Source organism: Belonocnema kinseyi, chromosome 3 (assembly GCF_010883055.1).
Source record: "Belonocnema kinseyi isolate 2016_QV_RU_SX_M_011 chromosome 3, B_treatae_v1, whole genome shotgun sequence".
Classification (NCBI taxonomy): domain Eukaryota; kingdom Metazoa; phylum Arthropoda; class Insecta; order Hymenoptera; family Cynipidae; genus Belonocnema; species Belonocnema kinseyi.
Window position 1 is genome coordinate 68,059,492 of NC_046659.1, and position 16,736 is coordinate 68,076,227.

At 29.1% G+C, this 16,736-nt stretch overlaps 1 protein-coding gene across 7 annotated transcripts in view; it reads right to left on the bottom strand.

Moving 5' to 3' along the window:
• The window catches only part of LOC117169587 (protein phosphatase 1 regulatory subunit 12A), a 70,027-nt gene extending 67,693 nt beyond the window's left edge, over positions 1–2,334 (bottom strand). For 4 of the 7 annotated variants that reach the window (XM_033356028.1, XM_033356030.1, XM_033356024.1 and 1 more), the window contains exon 1: positions 1,412–2,334. In XM_033356028.1, the coding sequence (XP_033211919.1) occupies positions 1,412–1,660 (249 nt within the window). In that variant the 5' untranslated portion in view covers positions 1,661–2,334. The remainder of the gene's footprint in view (positions 1–1,411) is intronic. The other 3 variants (XM_033356029.1, XM_033356027.1, XM_033356026.1) reach the window with 1 other exon arrangement.
• Between the last annotated feature and the right edge of the window lie 14,402 nt (positions 2,335–16,736).

Consider the following 16,736-nt stretch of genomic DNA (forward strand, 5'->3'; position numbering starts at 1 on the left):
TATCTTTGGAAAAATAATTTTTCTATGATTTTAAGATTAAAAATAATATAACTGATGACTTTATTTCAAATAAAAAACAATATTTTTAATGAAAAAAAAATGTAAAAACTTACAAACAAAATTTATTTTAAAAATGTTTTTGACAATAGAATGTTTTCTTACTATCGTTTCTTACTAATTTTTAAAAAAGAATTTAACTTTATTAATAGATGGCTTATTTTTTCAGGAAAAACATTCTCTATAACTCCGTTTTCAATTTTGAAATTTTTTTAAAGTAAAGATATTTTTTTAAAGTAAAGAAAGATATAAGAAGTGATAGTAAAGAAAATTCAATTACCAAAACTATGGTTAAAATAATCAGTTTTTGTCAGTTTTAAGCTTTTTCATTAAAAATAATGTTTTTATTTCATAAGAAGTGGCTGATAATATAATTTCAATTCTTCAAATAATAGAAAACTGTTTTCACGCGAGGCCTGATTTTTGGTACAGCTACCATAATTATTTTTCGTTGAAACTGACACTTCTTTCAGTTGCCCTTTGCTGAAATCAAAAAACAAAATTCTGTTTGCTAATTCAACGTCTTCATTCATAAGAAATAGACGAACACTTGAAAAATTTACAGAATTGCTATTTGCTTACATTTCTAAACCATTTTCTAAATCCTCAAGTAACTATATTTATATTTTAAGGCCCTTTAAACCAAAAAACTATTGACAAGTTATATTTGAATCTTCGAAACTTCAGAAACGTTGCATCTCTAGAATGTACCTTCCGTACAGTTAGCACCACCGAATTAAATAACCATCTTTATAATATCCAAATATTTATTCAATATCTAAAGCTGATGTTTAAAGTTGGTTCAAAAACAGTCTCTGTGGGTAGTACAGAGCATGGTTTGTGCCAGTTGGCAAGATTACAATAGTTTACTATAGGCGTGATGAGTTTCAATCTCCGCGAGTGCCTTATCAAAACTCGTTTATCAATGATCATTAATTCCTCTCAATCGAACTTGTATCTAAAACTGAACCCTGCTCCAAAAAATATGTTCACATCTCAATTTGCATTAACTGTCTCATTCTAAATGAATGTAAACACTTTTTGCTCCAGGGAGGGGACGACCACCAGGTGACTTGTACTTGTAACTGAATAAAAAAGTGCCTTCCTTGGTTTTTGACTTATGAGACGCCAATCTAACATGACAACTCGATGACTAACAACTCGATGAAGCAAATTCTGTGGGACGGTGCCGCCTAAACCCGGAAAAGCGAGCATACCGGAGCCGAAATTAGACAGCTGGAGGGAAGAGCAGCCATATTGGAAGTGCAGAAATCTGGGTTCTGGGAGCCGATGATGGAGTCGAAAGAACGTCGAAATCGGGACAATGGTACCAAGGCAAGGGAGTAAAACTCACCTGGTGCAAGGCTGTGAGGCCATCGACATTTCCAGTGTTGATGTCAGCACCTTTCTGAAGAAGACGTATGACTTCCTCCTTGTCCCCAGCGGCACAAGCCGCGAGGAAAACGCAGTCCGCGGAAAATTTGATTTTCCTCGCGACCTGACGTGGTTGAGCCGGCTCGCGATTTGTTTCCGATAGCTCCCATCGTTTGAGCTGTTCCGCCCGCTTGAAAAGCGCGGAGCTCGACCTGGTTTCGAGAGACATTGCCCCGGAGTCGCTCAGATATCACTCGGTCACTTATAACCACTTCGCGACCGTCTCCTCGCTCCGCACAGGCGAGGTTTCCGTGTTTTCGAACCCCCGACCGAGAAACCACCTCACTTTTGTTCACTTCACTAGGCGAGATTTCCCTCGCTGAAACGACGGTCCACCGCCCTCTGGCCCCATATACGAGCGCCGGGGTGGACACCTTTTCCTGCGTGAAAATTTCGTCGGAAAAATCGTGCTGGAGGACTGCTATGGAGGGAGCGGTCCCTGTTCGATTATATGACGGCTAGATTCGCGTACTCTTGGCTATTCTTGGCCGTGGGACGTCCATGAAAACGAGCACTTGAGAGACCTCCGGATAAAGCTTCACCGAACGGGGATTTCTGTTCACAAGCTGCGGGTTACAAGTGGTTAGAAGAAAATCATTCTCCGGGAGAGGGAGCTCCTTGCGGGTGACATAACCTTCGGTCCTCTGGTGTTGACATAACCTCCCTTTCAAGCTTTCAAGGAACTCACAAATTTACTGTTGTTATTTTTGCAGATTTATATGTGGATCAAAAACGTTGCAAATTGAAGTAGAGGTGCTTTTTTCTCTGTCCTTGGCCAAATTTAAACATAATTTACGTATCAATTATCCCGCTTATTACTTGCGATGCGTGCGACTTTGAGAAAAAGTAATTATCAAGTTACCATTGCTGTCACTGGCAGAAAACGTTCATACCTACTGTCCTGTGTTACCGACAAGCGTTAACTGTCGAACTTAGAGCGGGAATTTTTAATTTGTAGGACAAAAATATTGATATCAATCTGAAATACTTGAATATTACGCTGGTCCATAAATTCGAATTTTGGTGATCGACCCCCCCCCCTCAATTTTTCAATTTTCTGGAGAAAAAAATTGTGTATTCTTTTTATAATTATATTTTTAATTTTGATCTCTATAATCAGATAATAAAGGTCCGCATTTGCCCGGAAAATGTCAAAAAAAATGAAAAATAGCAGTTTTAAATCAATTTAATACTAAAGACGATATTTTTTTTTTACTATTTTTAACATAGATTGTTTTTATTTGATAAGTCATAAGTTTTGAATTATTTTCTAACTATTTTTCAATTGTTTAGGAAATTTTTTATTTCAAGTAAATCCTCAAAAATGATTGCTTTTTGGGATAAACGATACAGTTGACAAATGCCAAAAGTAATGTTTTTTGTTAAAAATATTTTCTAATTTTTTAAATAGTTTCTATTGGTTTAATTTTTCCTCCAATAAATCGTGAAAAATTAGTATTTAGCTTTTTTTTGTTTAGGATATTTGACAACTATTTAAAATGTTTCTATTTGTTCAAACAATAAATGACGGAATACATGAATCTTAAGGGTTATTAAGAAAAGACAGCTTGCAATGATTTAAACAATTAAAATAACCTGTTCCTTCTCGTAGTAAGAATAGAGAGAATATTATAGTTTTGTTCGAAGCCTGAACAATAAGTCGCTTTTTAATCAGTATTTTCTTATATCTAGGGAGTCGATCTGAAAAAATAACTATGCATGACGTAAATGAAAAAATTATTCAAATAAATGATTATTGTTTACAAAAGTAGGGCATTAGTTCTGGGATAAGGAAATATTGAAAGGCACGCCACGTGGTGTAAGAGACTAAAAAAAAAGTTTTCTCCGCCTTTCCTATGAAAAGGTGCAAGTAAATTATTCATAAATTGTTTAAATGGATGGAAAATATATTCTGCAAAAAATCTCACACTTAACATTCATTATCTGCGTGATTAATTTCAGAAAACATTAACTTATAAAATTGTATAGAGGAAAAATGGTTTAAACCAGTAAGTATTCTTGCAATAATCATCAAATATCTTTCGGAAAAAAATATCACTCATGGAATTCAATAACTGTGTTATTAATTTCCGATAGTAGTTAATTTTCAAGATTAACCAAGTTATAATTAAGATATTAATCTTAAAATTTATCAACTTCGTCATTTATCCCGAAAATAATCAATATTCCCGATTTTCAGGGGGCAGAAAAATGTTTGAACAAATAATAAATGTTTTAAAAATTCAAAATAAATTCAACAATACTTGGAAACTTGTTACTTATTGATTGAAATAAAACTCATGCAGAAAAAATGGCCAGAAATACTGTTTTTTGCATGAATTTTACATAAAACTGATATTTCGCATTTTTTTAGAATATTCCGGGCACAATACATGGGGATCCTTAAGAGCTGACTAACCTTTAATGTAAAAATTGTTAAAAAATTTACTTCTTTTTTCAATTTTTCGAAAAGCGAGAATTTCCCATTTAAAACTCCGTGTTAATTTCAAAAGCCTGAAGGCGTGGGTTAATGTTGATCGATTTGCAAAAAAGGGAATTTCTTTTTCCAGAATATGAAAAAGCTGATAGGGGTTGAGGTCACCAAAAATAGGAAGTCCATATTTTACAGATAATGTTTCGAAATATTGAAAAAGTGCATTTTGTAACTTATTAGGCACAGATTTATAATATTGATAGTAGATAAATAAAAAGGCAATATTAAAATCTTTTGGAGTTTGTTCCTAAGATAATCGTTTCGTGATTATTGTATTACTAAGAAAATTACTAAATATGATGTGAATTTTTTAATTTACATAGCCTTGTTTTCTCTTTTATTAATTCTAATTTTTAAAATTGAAAATAAAAAATGTTTTTGGATTTTACAGAATAAAACGGTAGCCCTCCACAAACGATTTAAAAATAAATATCGATCAACGAATTTGCTGATAAATACTCAATAATCTCAGTGCCAATCATCCTAATAAAATATCAATTAAATTTCAATTTATGTAAATTTTGTATAATAATTGGTAATTTAAAATTCAGAATTATAGAATGTATTTTTTCCCTAAATATTATTTCACATATAGAATATGACAAAGCATAATACTTAAACAATACACAGATTCGATATTCACTACCTGCGGAAATTATATACACGTCTGTTCTTTGAACTATTGCTAAAGTACTTTAATTTTTATAATAATATTAATAATGTCAAAATAGTGAAAAATAGAATCAATATTAATAATAAGTTCAAATTAAAGACAAATTGTCGATTATTTAAGGAAAATATTGCAAAAAACTTCAGATTTCGATGTTTTTGGAAAATTGGAATAACTCTGAAAATAATTAACATTTTTTAAATTTCTTGGACTCATTTTGAAAACAAGTTTCTCTTGTAATTTTATAAATTGTTTTAAGATTATATTTTTAGAATATTTTCCCTAGATTATATTCTAATTTTAATCAATTTTAATAATAATTATAGAAATATTATCAGTTTGAATTTTTTTATATCATGTAGCGAGTAGAATTATTATTTGAAATTTTGCGAAATTTTTGCACCAAGTTTGCCCCTGAAGTAAACACAAGGGAACATTTTCTTGCAATATTTTCTTTAAAAATTGACATTTTGCCTTCAACTTGGGAGACGCGGAACTTTATTAAATTTTGCAGTAATATAAAGACAAAATTTTCATGTTATAAAAAATATTGAAGTGTCTCGTCGTTCCCAGATTCGGGATGACTCAATCTTTTTAATAAGTTTGTTTATTTTCCCTGAGCTTTCGGGACATCTTCCAACTTCCTCAATTTTTCGGGACGACTAGACTCAGCTTAAACAAATTATGACACTTTTGCAACAGCTCGAAAAATAGGTGTGTAGATCATTTCTGCCAGTAGTGTATAATAATTAAATAACATGCATAGAAAAAAATGTATTTTATTGGCTGAGTAAATAAAAGAAATCTAACATGCTAAGAGATGAAAAGGATTTTGCAGGGTCATGATCAACAAGTTTCATTTATGACTTCCTGAATTTAAAGGAACTTAATTATGATAAGTATAGAGTCATCTTGATATTAAATAATTATTTACGCTCAACTGGTAGCCTTGAAAAAAGGAAAATGCATCAGGATAAACATTAATAAGATCTACACTGAAAACTCATAATACAAACTTAATGTAAGGAAAATCCCAGACCGTGTAAAAGAGAGGATTCACTGCAAATTGCATATCAAGATTCTTGAAATCGTTCATTTGATTCCTGTATTACGAAAACCAGTCTAAAAAAACTAGGAAATCCTCATTGCTCTTTTAATTTTTTTATCTAGATTTAGCATTGAATGCATAATTTTAGTCTTATCAGAATTTCTATTCTTTCATATTACAATTTTTACTTTTCTTCTCTTTCTATATTGTACACACTTTTTTGGAGGGTTTTCTTTTACTAGATTGTTCAATTGATCTATTTTATACTTCTACTCAAGTTTACTTTTTTTATTTAAACTATTTTTATTTATTTCTTTCCTTTTTGTCTTTATCTTTTTTGCACTTTATAAATATTATGCAATCTTTCTTTCCTGCCGTTTGATTTTCTTCTGTATTTTGCCAACACTATACAATTTCCGAATTGGAAAATTTCCGAATAATCACATTTTCTAATAATAAAATTCCCGAATTGAAAAATTTGAGAATTATGAAATTCCCGAAAAAGAAAATTTCCGAATTGGAAAATTGACTAATAATAAAATTCTCAAATCATTTATAATATTAGCGAATTAAAAAATTCCCGACAGTTTATTATGTTACCATGTTTGAAGTTTCCAAATTTGAAAATTCCCGACAGAAATTGCCGCATTATGAAATATCCGAAATAGGAAATTCCCCAACTTATATAATTAAAATGTTTTCTTATTTATAAAATTAATTGAGTTATTACAATTTAAATTATGTTAATTAAAAAAAAATTTATTTGTTTAAAACAAAAACTATTTGTTTATATTTGGAAATTTCCTAATTTGACTGTTTTATAATTCGGCAATTTTCTGTCGGGAATTTTATTGTTCGTGAATTTTCAAATTCGTTAATATTATAAACTGTCAGGAATTATATTATTCGAAAATTTTTTTATTCGGTGCTATTATACACAGTTCGAGAACTTTATGATACGGGCATTTAATAATTCAAGAATTTTTGTAATTCGGAAGTTTTACATTGTCGGAAATTTATTTATTTAAAGTTGGTGGTGAATGTTGATTGTATATTAGAGTGGCCCGAAAATTCGACTTTCGATTTTTGGTGATTCATGGATTGGAAAAATCTTGTTTTTCAAAGAAATATAAAAAAAAGAAGTAAATTTATTAACTTTTGTCAAATAAAGTCTCATCATCTCTTAAGGAAAGTTCATTTAAGGAATAATTTACAACTGATAACTTTTGATTAAAAAATAATAAATGTCAACCAAAATACCAAATATCAGTATTTTAAAATTAATTTTTAACATTTAAAAATTATTCTTTGTTTAAATAAATTATTTCTCCTGTACATCGTCAAAAGTAATTATTTGTTGGAAAAAAATGATACACTTGATGAATGTGCAAAAACGATATTTCTGAACTAACATATTTGATCATTATTTAAATAATTTTTATTTCTTCAAACACTTTTTCCCTTGTTAATTGTAAAAAGTTTTTTTCTGAATTTAATGACACAATTAACGATTGTTAAAAGTGATTTTTTAAAGGATATTTCGAAATTGTTTAATCAATTTTAATTTCTTCAAACAATTTGCTCGTCTTGTTCATCGTGAAAACTTATTATTTTCTTGAAATAATGTCCCAGGAAAAAAAATGTTAACATTGATATTGTTTCTAAAATACAGTTTGCAATTATTTAAACAATATTAATGTGACTTGATCCTTTTCATAGGAAACATGAAGACAAGTGGCGTAACTAGAAATATGGACACCCTCCGCATTAATTTTTTAGGAGGCCCCTTTGGAAATAAAAATCTATGAGTTTAAACGCGCCTAGGGGGCGCGACTTTTGGTTCTCACGCCTCGCGCTCCAAAATATATTTATTTCGCGCTTCGCGCTGGATAATGCATTTACCTCGAGCTACGCGCTCGTTCTTTGTATTTCGTCCACATTTGCGCACAGTCTTTTTAAAATTAAAAATCAAAGCATCGACAACTGCAATTTGGTGATTGTAAATTCTCTTTTTTTAAAGCTCCTTCGGCTTTAACGAACACACTACGTGTGTCGTGATTCGCAGTCAATTTTGTCAAAAATGTTAACTTTTCTACATTATGTTCTACACTTATGTGTAAAATATATATTACATTTATTTATGTGCGACGGCCTGAAATTACTTATTGAAAAATTGTGAACGAAAGTACTTATTTTGTTTATCATGATTACTTAAATATTTTCTCCTAATTGTGCACTAACTTTTATTCTCAGCTAGCCTGCAAAATCTATAATTTCAATTAATTTATACATATTGCTACAATTAATAATATGCATTTGTATTGAAACATAAGTTTTTCCATCAATCCTGTTTTCGTAATTCAAAAAAGGGTGTATCCTATAGGAAAAAAATTAGTTTGGTTATTAAATATTTTATTGCAACTTGTGCGTTTTTCCATAAATTTAGTTTGCTTAGTTTCAAAGTTATTTCTTGCCATTTTAACCAAAATTACGTATCCTAGCGTAACGTGGTTCTAAGAAAATTTATAGATATAGTTTAGGCTAAAATCTTGTGTAATATAATGTTGTTGAAGCTTGTGTCCTTTTTCCCAAAAGTTATTTTATTTTTTATTTTCAGTATATTTTTATCACAAGAGTTTATAACAAAGGGTATAGCTGGGTAAACATGCAAACAAACAAAAATTTCAAACCGTTAGCCACCATTTTGGAAGAGTTAGGGCAGGGGGTAACGTCCATTTTCGTTTTTTTACTCTGTTTCTTTTATTATAAAATTTTTCTAAATGCGCACCAATTTTTTCAATCATTTTAAAACGTGCATGATTTTTTCGAGAAAATTTTGGCGGCAAGTTCAAAATAAAAAAAATTTCCAAATATTTTTTAAAAATTTTGGTGTGTGATAAAACTCTGGTACTATCTCAGTTGTTTTTTTACCACAGAATAGTCACCCCATATAGCTATTACTGTCAATTTTTTAATATTTTTATATTTGGGGGATCTTAGTATAAAAGATTAAAAACAGTAATTTTCACATAAGGGTGGTCCTTTTTACCTATAAAATACCAACTCTAGATTTTTTGTGACTTCCTGTTTTTACGTTTTGCGGCAAAAGAAATAGTGTAATTTTTTCAACGTTAATCTGTGTCCCCGGACTTTTGACATGAACATGGAGTTTTAAATGGAAAAGCTCGAATTTTCAAAAAAATTTTAAAAAGATGTACTTGTCAGAAACATAATGTGATTTAAAGCACAAATGCCTCCTAAGGAGTATTTATGACGCCTCTTTATTGTGAAATCCCTTTTTATTGTGCCAGGAAAATGCCAAAAAAATGCAAAATAGTAGTTTTTTATCAAATTCATATGAAAGACGGTATTTTTTGAAATTGTTTCAACATGAATTATTTTTAGTCGATAAGTTGCGAATTCCCAAGTATTATTTAGATAATTTTAAAACTGTTTAAATAATAATTATATGTTGGGAGAATTTTTCTTCTCCTATAAATCGTGGTATATCATATTATCTTTCGGGATAAATGATACAAGTTTGATGAATGTCAAGTATTGCGGTTCTTGCTTAACCCTTGAATGACACACCTCCTAAAAATAACGTAGCTGACACTTGGGGTCTTTTGGACTCCAACGTTTTTAAACTGTTGTAGAAAGTTTAATTTTTAAAATATTTTTGTTAAGAAGTTTTTTTTGGGTATTCTTTAACATCTCTTATAAAGAATCAATCGGTATAGTAACTTAAATTTGATTTTTAACACTTTGAAAAACAATGAAAAATTCATGGAATTTACGAATTTTTATATTCGTTCAAAAATGGTCTGGGGTCCAATGGACCCCCAGTGTCATTTAAGGGTTAACATATTTGGTAACTATTAAAATAATTTTTATTATGCTTAAAGTCGTAAAAAGTTATTATTTTCTAAAAACAATGACGCAATTAAAGAATGTTGAGAGCAATATATTTTTAAAGGATATTTGTACTTCTTAGGCAATTTATTATTGTTTAAATAATATAGGTTGTACGTACTGAGATAAGAAAACACTGAATATTAAGCGACATGTTGTGCGAAATTCGAAAAATCTAGACTTCTCTGCTGCTTCCTTATGAACAGACACAAGTGAATGAATATTAGTTGTTTAAATAATTGCAAAATATCTTAAGCAAAAAAATATTACCCTTGGCATTCTTTAATTGCATCATTATTGCAGAAAAGAATAACCTTTCACGATTTACAGCGAAAAAAATTGTTTAAAAAATTGCTAAATGTCCTAAGGAAAAAAATATTGCTTTCGACATCCGATAATTGTTTCATTAATTCAAGAATATAATAACTTTTGTCGCTTTACAAAGGAAAAAATTGTTTAAACAAATAAACATTGTTTTAATAATTACCAAATATTCTTTGAAACTATATTGCACTGAACATAATCGAATTGTGTCATTATTTTCAGCAAATAATAACGATTAAAAATAATTCACGTTGAAAAAATTCTAAAAATGCCGTCTGTAGCATGAATTGGATAGCAAACTGCTATCCTGCATTTTTGTGGCATTTTCCAGGCACAATAAAGGAGATTAGATGTGTTAAAATGAAAGGCTATTGGGTGGAAATTATTCCTTGAACACTCCTTAAAAAGGTGTTTAAACTTTAAGAAAAGTTAATGACAATTATTTCTTTTCTCCCTTTTTTTAAATCCAAGTTTTTTCCATTCAAAATACCGTATTAGTTTTAAAATTGGAGGTTATCGATCACCAAAAATTGACAGTCGAATTTTGACAGATATAATATCTTTCGAGATTAATGTCATCATTGCATAGGAATCACCGTAATTAGAATTACAGAAATTGCTCAAATGTAGATACACTTTTTCTTTGGTCACAGAGCATTGCCTTTATTTACGCTCTATTTAATCGCGAGTGTAATTACATTTATCTATAAAAAAATATTATTGACACACTATCATATTCTTAGTTGCAGCTGGATTAAATCCATCTCTATACCACTTGACTTTTTTGCCACCACAATTTTCAATAAAAAAAACCCCACTTTCAAATATCCATCTATAGAATTATCCTAATGACAATTTCCAAGTAATATTAGTATTTACATTCCTTTCTACAAATTACACTTTCAAGAAAATCCACTTTTTAAATAAAAATTTGCCGCTGAGAATAATTAATTTTATGTGTAGACCTGAATGCTACATATTTGAATTTAAAAGTATATATAGTGAACAGCTTCATTGAAATTTCAGTTCAGAAGTTAATTTTTGTATACAAAGGTAATTAACTGGCGATTATTAACCGGTGGCAATAAACTTTAAAATTTGTAAAACACGCGTGAATCTCGAGTCTGGAAGAGGCCAGATGTTAAGCCATTTCGAGACCGGATTCCAGCGAAATGCAAGTACACCAAACTCTCGCTCCCAGTCACCCCGTTCTTAGGCTTCCTAGAACTGCTGGCTCCCGTAGTTTCTCAGGGGAGCAGGGGGAGAGAGGTTGCGACATTATTTATATAGATATATATTCCAATTGGAAGCGAGTCTAGCGCCCCTCACTGTTTATGTTTCGATCCCCTCGAAATCAGTCCAAGGCTATTTGAAGGCAACCCCCGACACTGGACTGAAAGCGAGAGTTTGGTGTACTTCTAATAACGTCAGATGCATCCGTGAGTTATCACTGGTTGTGATTAAATTCGTACCATGATTCGAAGCCCACCTTAGTTAAAGAAAATTTTTACAGGCCATTTTTTAAAAATTGAAATTGAAACGCAATTTAAAACGATTGCTTGGATTGTTAATGGGTAAGAGATTCCTAAAAATCATTTTAAAAAATGTTGTAGAGAATAGAATACGCTTAAGAATTACTCCTATTGGAACACTTTGCGACCAATATAGTTTACATGAGATTGGTTTCTTAATTAAGGACAGCGTGTTTGCAAAAAAGCCTGTTTTTAAAATTAATTTTCGCTTTTAGAAAAAATATTTAAAATTATTAATCAAAAACATTTGTTCTGCAAATCAAAATACAAGAATGACAGAGTAGTGAGAGGAGTAATTATTCTTAAAAATGAATATTTTCTGGAAAAATGCTGCGGATGATTCACTTTTTGAATTATTTAAAATATTACCCCACCAGCCATTTTTTTCTTAGAATCGAATGGTGCAATCAGTTTTTCGGTAACTGGCAGATTTAAACAAGATTCAATGCAATTGAAAAAGCAGATTCTTTTGATAAAAAACCATATTTACATAAAATATTCTTATCCTAATATTAACATCTATGCTGTGTTTGTCAGACTGTCTATGAGCCTCCAGAGATTTAAAAATTATTTATACCTTTATAATTATTTGATTGATTCTCAATTTCTGTCAATTTTTTAAATTTAAAATACATTTTTTTATTTTGAAAAATTTCTAAATCAAAATTGAAAAATTGAAAATTTTGGTTTTGATTACTTATATCTATTATTGATTATTTTACAAACTTGGAATGTAATTTCCTTTGCGCACCTGGATTTCGCAATAGATGCAGAAGTTTTAATAAGAAAAAATCGTTTATACTCTTTTCTGAAAATCTTCACAGAAAAAACTAATAATAAAATTTTTTGCAGGAAGTTTTTTAGAGCGATAAAGTTTTGTTTAGCCAACTTCGCGTCTTTCAAAAAACATGTGTTTGTCATGGAAAAACAAAAGAAATTTTAACCGAAATTTTTGTACAGTTTATCCTGTGAAGTTCATTTTTGTTAAAGAGAATCTTTTGTGGAAATCGATGTAAAGTTTATCCTCTGTTTTTTCTGTGTTATCTTAATTTTAATTCGCAGGTTGAAAGATTAAATTAAAGGTTGGTTTGCGGGTCATTTGTGAGGTGGTTGACCAAATTGTTATTCGATAAATGTTTGGACACTTGTTTCAAAATCCACATCCGGACACTGTTTGCAGTTACTTTAGGTCAATATTTGCATTCAATTTCACTGTGGGAACTGAATATAAAAATCATTCTGGATAATCTGGGTTTTGTTGGAATAACATATTCATGATAAATTTAATTTAATGACTCGTAAATTTAGGTCAGTTTTTTTTTTAATTAATTTTTTTGGAAACCAGTTTTAGTTTTTTTCCATTCATGATACATCTCTAAAATATTCATATCGAAGATATTGCGATTACTTCGATACATTCAATTCGTATTATAAGATATTGAAAGGGATAGGAATTATCTAAAAGATTTGTAAATTTAAAAACTGGCAGCAACTTCATGTTCCTAAACTTAAATATTGATTGGAATTATTTAAGGATTGAAAAATGTAGATACTTCACTATGAAGTTAAATTTTCTTATTCTGAAAAAAATCCCTATTGGTTCAAATTTATTTATAATATGTAGATTATTTGGCAATGAACAAGGATAAAGAATTAAAAAAAATGTTTTGCTTAATTTATAATTTTCTGAAAATGTGCAAAAAAAACGTTTTTTTACATTGAGTTAAATGCAACCTTTTTTGGAAAAAATATAAATGTCGAATCTGAAATTTCTTCAGCTTAAACCAAATAAACAGATAATTATTTTTTTCATGAACTAAATATTTGATTTTTAAAACATTTCAGAATTGCGAGAAAAATAAAAAATACCTAAATCCCAAAATTTCTAAATCACAAAATTGTTTCTTCCGAAACAGAACAATGATAACATGTTTCTTTGGTTCAGGTTGAAGAAAACTCAGGTTCTTCATATTCAGCTTTCTTCAAAATATGTGCATATGACTCAATATCAAAAAACATGTTTTTGTACATTTTCCAAAAATTCTAAATTAGGCAGCAAACAATTTAAAAAATTGTCTTTCAATACAAAACAGTTGAATCTTCCACCCGAAAATATGCATTTTCAACCAAAAAATTCTGATTTACAACCAAAAAAGTTGGTTTTCAATAAAAGAATTGTATTTTCTTTTAAAATGTATCAATTTTCAACGATAAATGGAATAGTTAAATTTGCAGTTGAACAAATTGTTTTTCATTTTTAAGAGAGTGGTTTAGCTTTCAACCAAGTAGCTGAATTTTCTATCGAAAATATGAATTCTCAATTAAAAATAGAATAATTTCATTTTTAACTGAAAATGATCAATTTTCGTACAAAAATGGAATAATTCAATTAGTAGCTCCAAAAATTGATTTTAAAGACACAAAAAAACGAATTTTCAACAAAATAGTCAAATTTTTAATCAAAGAGGTAGATCTTTAACTAATGAATGAATTTTTGACAAAGTAGTTTAACTTTTAACCAAGCAGTTAACTTTTCTAACAAAAATGTGAATTTTCACTGAAAAATTGAATAATTCAATTTTTAAGTGAAAACGAATAATTCTTAACCAAAAATGGATAGTTACATTATTAACTAAAAAATTAATTTTCAACTATAAACATTAATTTTAAATAAAACGGTAAAATGTTGAACTAATAAAATGAATTTTTATCTTAGTAGTTCAAGATTCAACCAAGCGGTTGAAATTTCAATGAAGAAGATTAATTTTGTAACAAAAAATGGAAGTTAAATTTTCATTTAAAAAATATTAAAAAATTGTTTTTTTCAATAAAATTTTTTAATTTTTAACCAAAGAAATAAATCTTTGACTGAAAAAATTAATTTTTACCCAATTAAGTTAACGGTTAACCAAGCAGTTAAATTTTCAGTTAAGAAAATTAACTTGTTACAAAGAAAAAAATGCATTTTCAACAAAATAATTCCATCTTCAGCCAATAAAATAACGTTTTAGCCAAGTAGTTCAACTCTCAACCAAGTAGTTGGCTTTTCAACTAAAAATGATGAATTCTTAATCAAAAGTTTAATAGTTGAATTTTCAACTACAAACGACTAATTCTTAACTAAAAATGGCCATTTTTCAAATAAAAATGATCAATCTTCCACCAAAGATGGAAAAATTAAACTCTAAGTTGAGAAAATTAATTTTCACAAAAATTAAGTTTTTAAAGAACTAGTGAAATCTCAAACCAATCGAATGAATTTGTATAAAGTCTGTTCAATTTTCAAATAAATATGTAGTTAAATTTCCAACCACAAAAATAAATTCTTCATACAAAATTTAAGAGTTCCATTTTTAACTAAAAACGATTAATTTTCAGTCAAAGATGTATTAGCTAAAAGTTTACTTATAAAAATTTATTTTTAACCAAAAATAACGAATTTTCAACAAAAGAGGCCAATAATGGCATTCTTGAAAAAGGGTAAAAAAGCAGGTAGGGGGAAGAGTATGAAGGCTGTATTTACATACTTGTAAAATAAAATCACTAATTTCAATTTTTTTCAAATGTTTCAAAAAATTGTCATTCAAATTTATATTTTCTAAGTGTGATGTCACATATTGCGTTAGCCTCTCCCCACTACGTTACCATTCACTTTAATCTGTTCCCCCTTCCCCTTCCCTTGGAAGTGTGACGTTATTTTATAATAGCCCCTGTTAAAAAACTTCCTGTCATAGAGCGTAATAATTGTGAAAAAACTATCTGGCTTTAAAAAATGGTTTAGAGTTGATTATAATTTATTAATTAATTAATGCGTTAAGCAGATTCCTGTAAAGGAAAAAGCTAATTAACCACAATGACAACAAACGATTGTAAACAAGGAATAAATAAATGATCTCATTACAGTAGGTATAAATTACTAATTTAGATTCAAAAACCTTACATTATACTTTCAGAAATATATTGATGGCTTATAAATTGAGAGATAAGGAATCAGTAATGAAGTCACGGAAGTCGAAATAATATGGAATTATTGAAATATGTCTTTTTCGAATCAAAAGCTTCATTTACACAATAATTACCTTGGCGACTGATCCTGTTAATTCTAAAGTAATAAAAAGTAGTTTTATTACGATCAAGTTTATCATTTCATGTCGAATTAAGACCGATATAATGAAATATAAACGTGATCGGCGAGATTTCCCAGGCCTGAACTTCCCACTAACACACATTCACAGTATGATGGTGTGTTACGCTAATCATTCTCAATCTGGTGGTAAATTGTGGTAATTGAAAGTGAATTTTTGGGTGAGGTTACTTTTTTTGCTTCAAGCACCATTTCTTCTCTATTCAGATTTCATTGAAACTTTCAGGGTCAAGTGGACGCTAACACAATTTTTTCTCTGGATCAGACAAATTAGTTATGTAATTTCACACTTTATTTTTAGAAATATTTCACAAGTGATAAATGATGTCAGTGAGTATATTTTTCATTCAATTATAATTATATAAATACATGCATTTTATATTGTTTTATAATATTTATTATAAAATACGAGTTTAAAAAAATACTTAGATCACTTGTTTTAGATACTCTATTTTTCTTCTTATATTTATCTTTCTATTCGTATTCTTATTTTTATTCCTAAATATAAGTTCTCCTACATATGTTTCTGAATTTCTCGTTCCTTGTTTTATATTTTTCTATCTAAACTTTCTTCATTGTTATTATTTGTATACAAATTATATTTTTACTTCCCTCTTGTTTTTTATTTTTCCTTATTTTTTTCTTGTTCATGTTATTTCTTTGTTTTATTTCTTCCTTATTGTACTACATATTGATAAAAATGCGAGCATCTTCGAACCAAGAAAATTGTTTTAAAAATTTTATTTAATATTGTTTGAAGTCAACGAACTCAGGAATTTATTTTCATATGATAGAACGTGCAAAACGACTAAATTTTTGTGATACATTTATTACGGGGTCATCCAAAAATAGAGAAGGAAGATTCATTGGGGAGGGGAGGGGTGGGGGGGGGGGCTACTAATGGTTCTTATGAATTTATGTGCAAATTTCATCTTTCAGCGCAGTAATCGAATTTTCAACAAAAAAAATATGAATTTTCTACGAAAGAAGATATATTCTCAACAAAAAATGTAATATTGTTGATATTTTAATTAAGGAAAGATTTTCATTTCAAAGTAAAAACCAATAAATTGAATCAAAGGATCAATTTTCAACATAATAGTTGCATCTTTGAGCAAAAA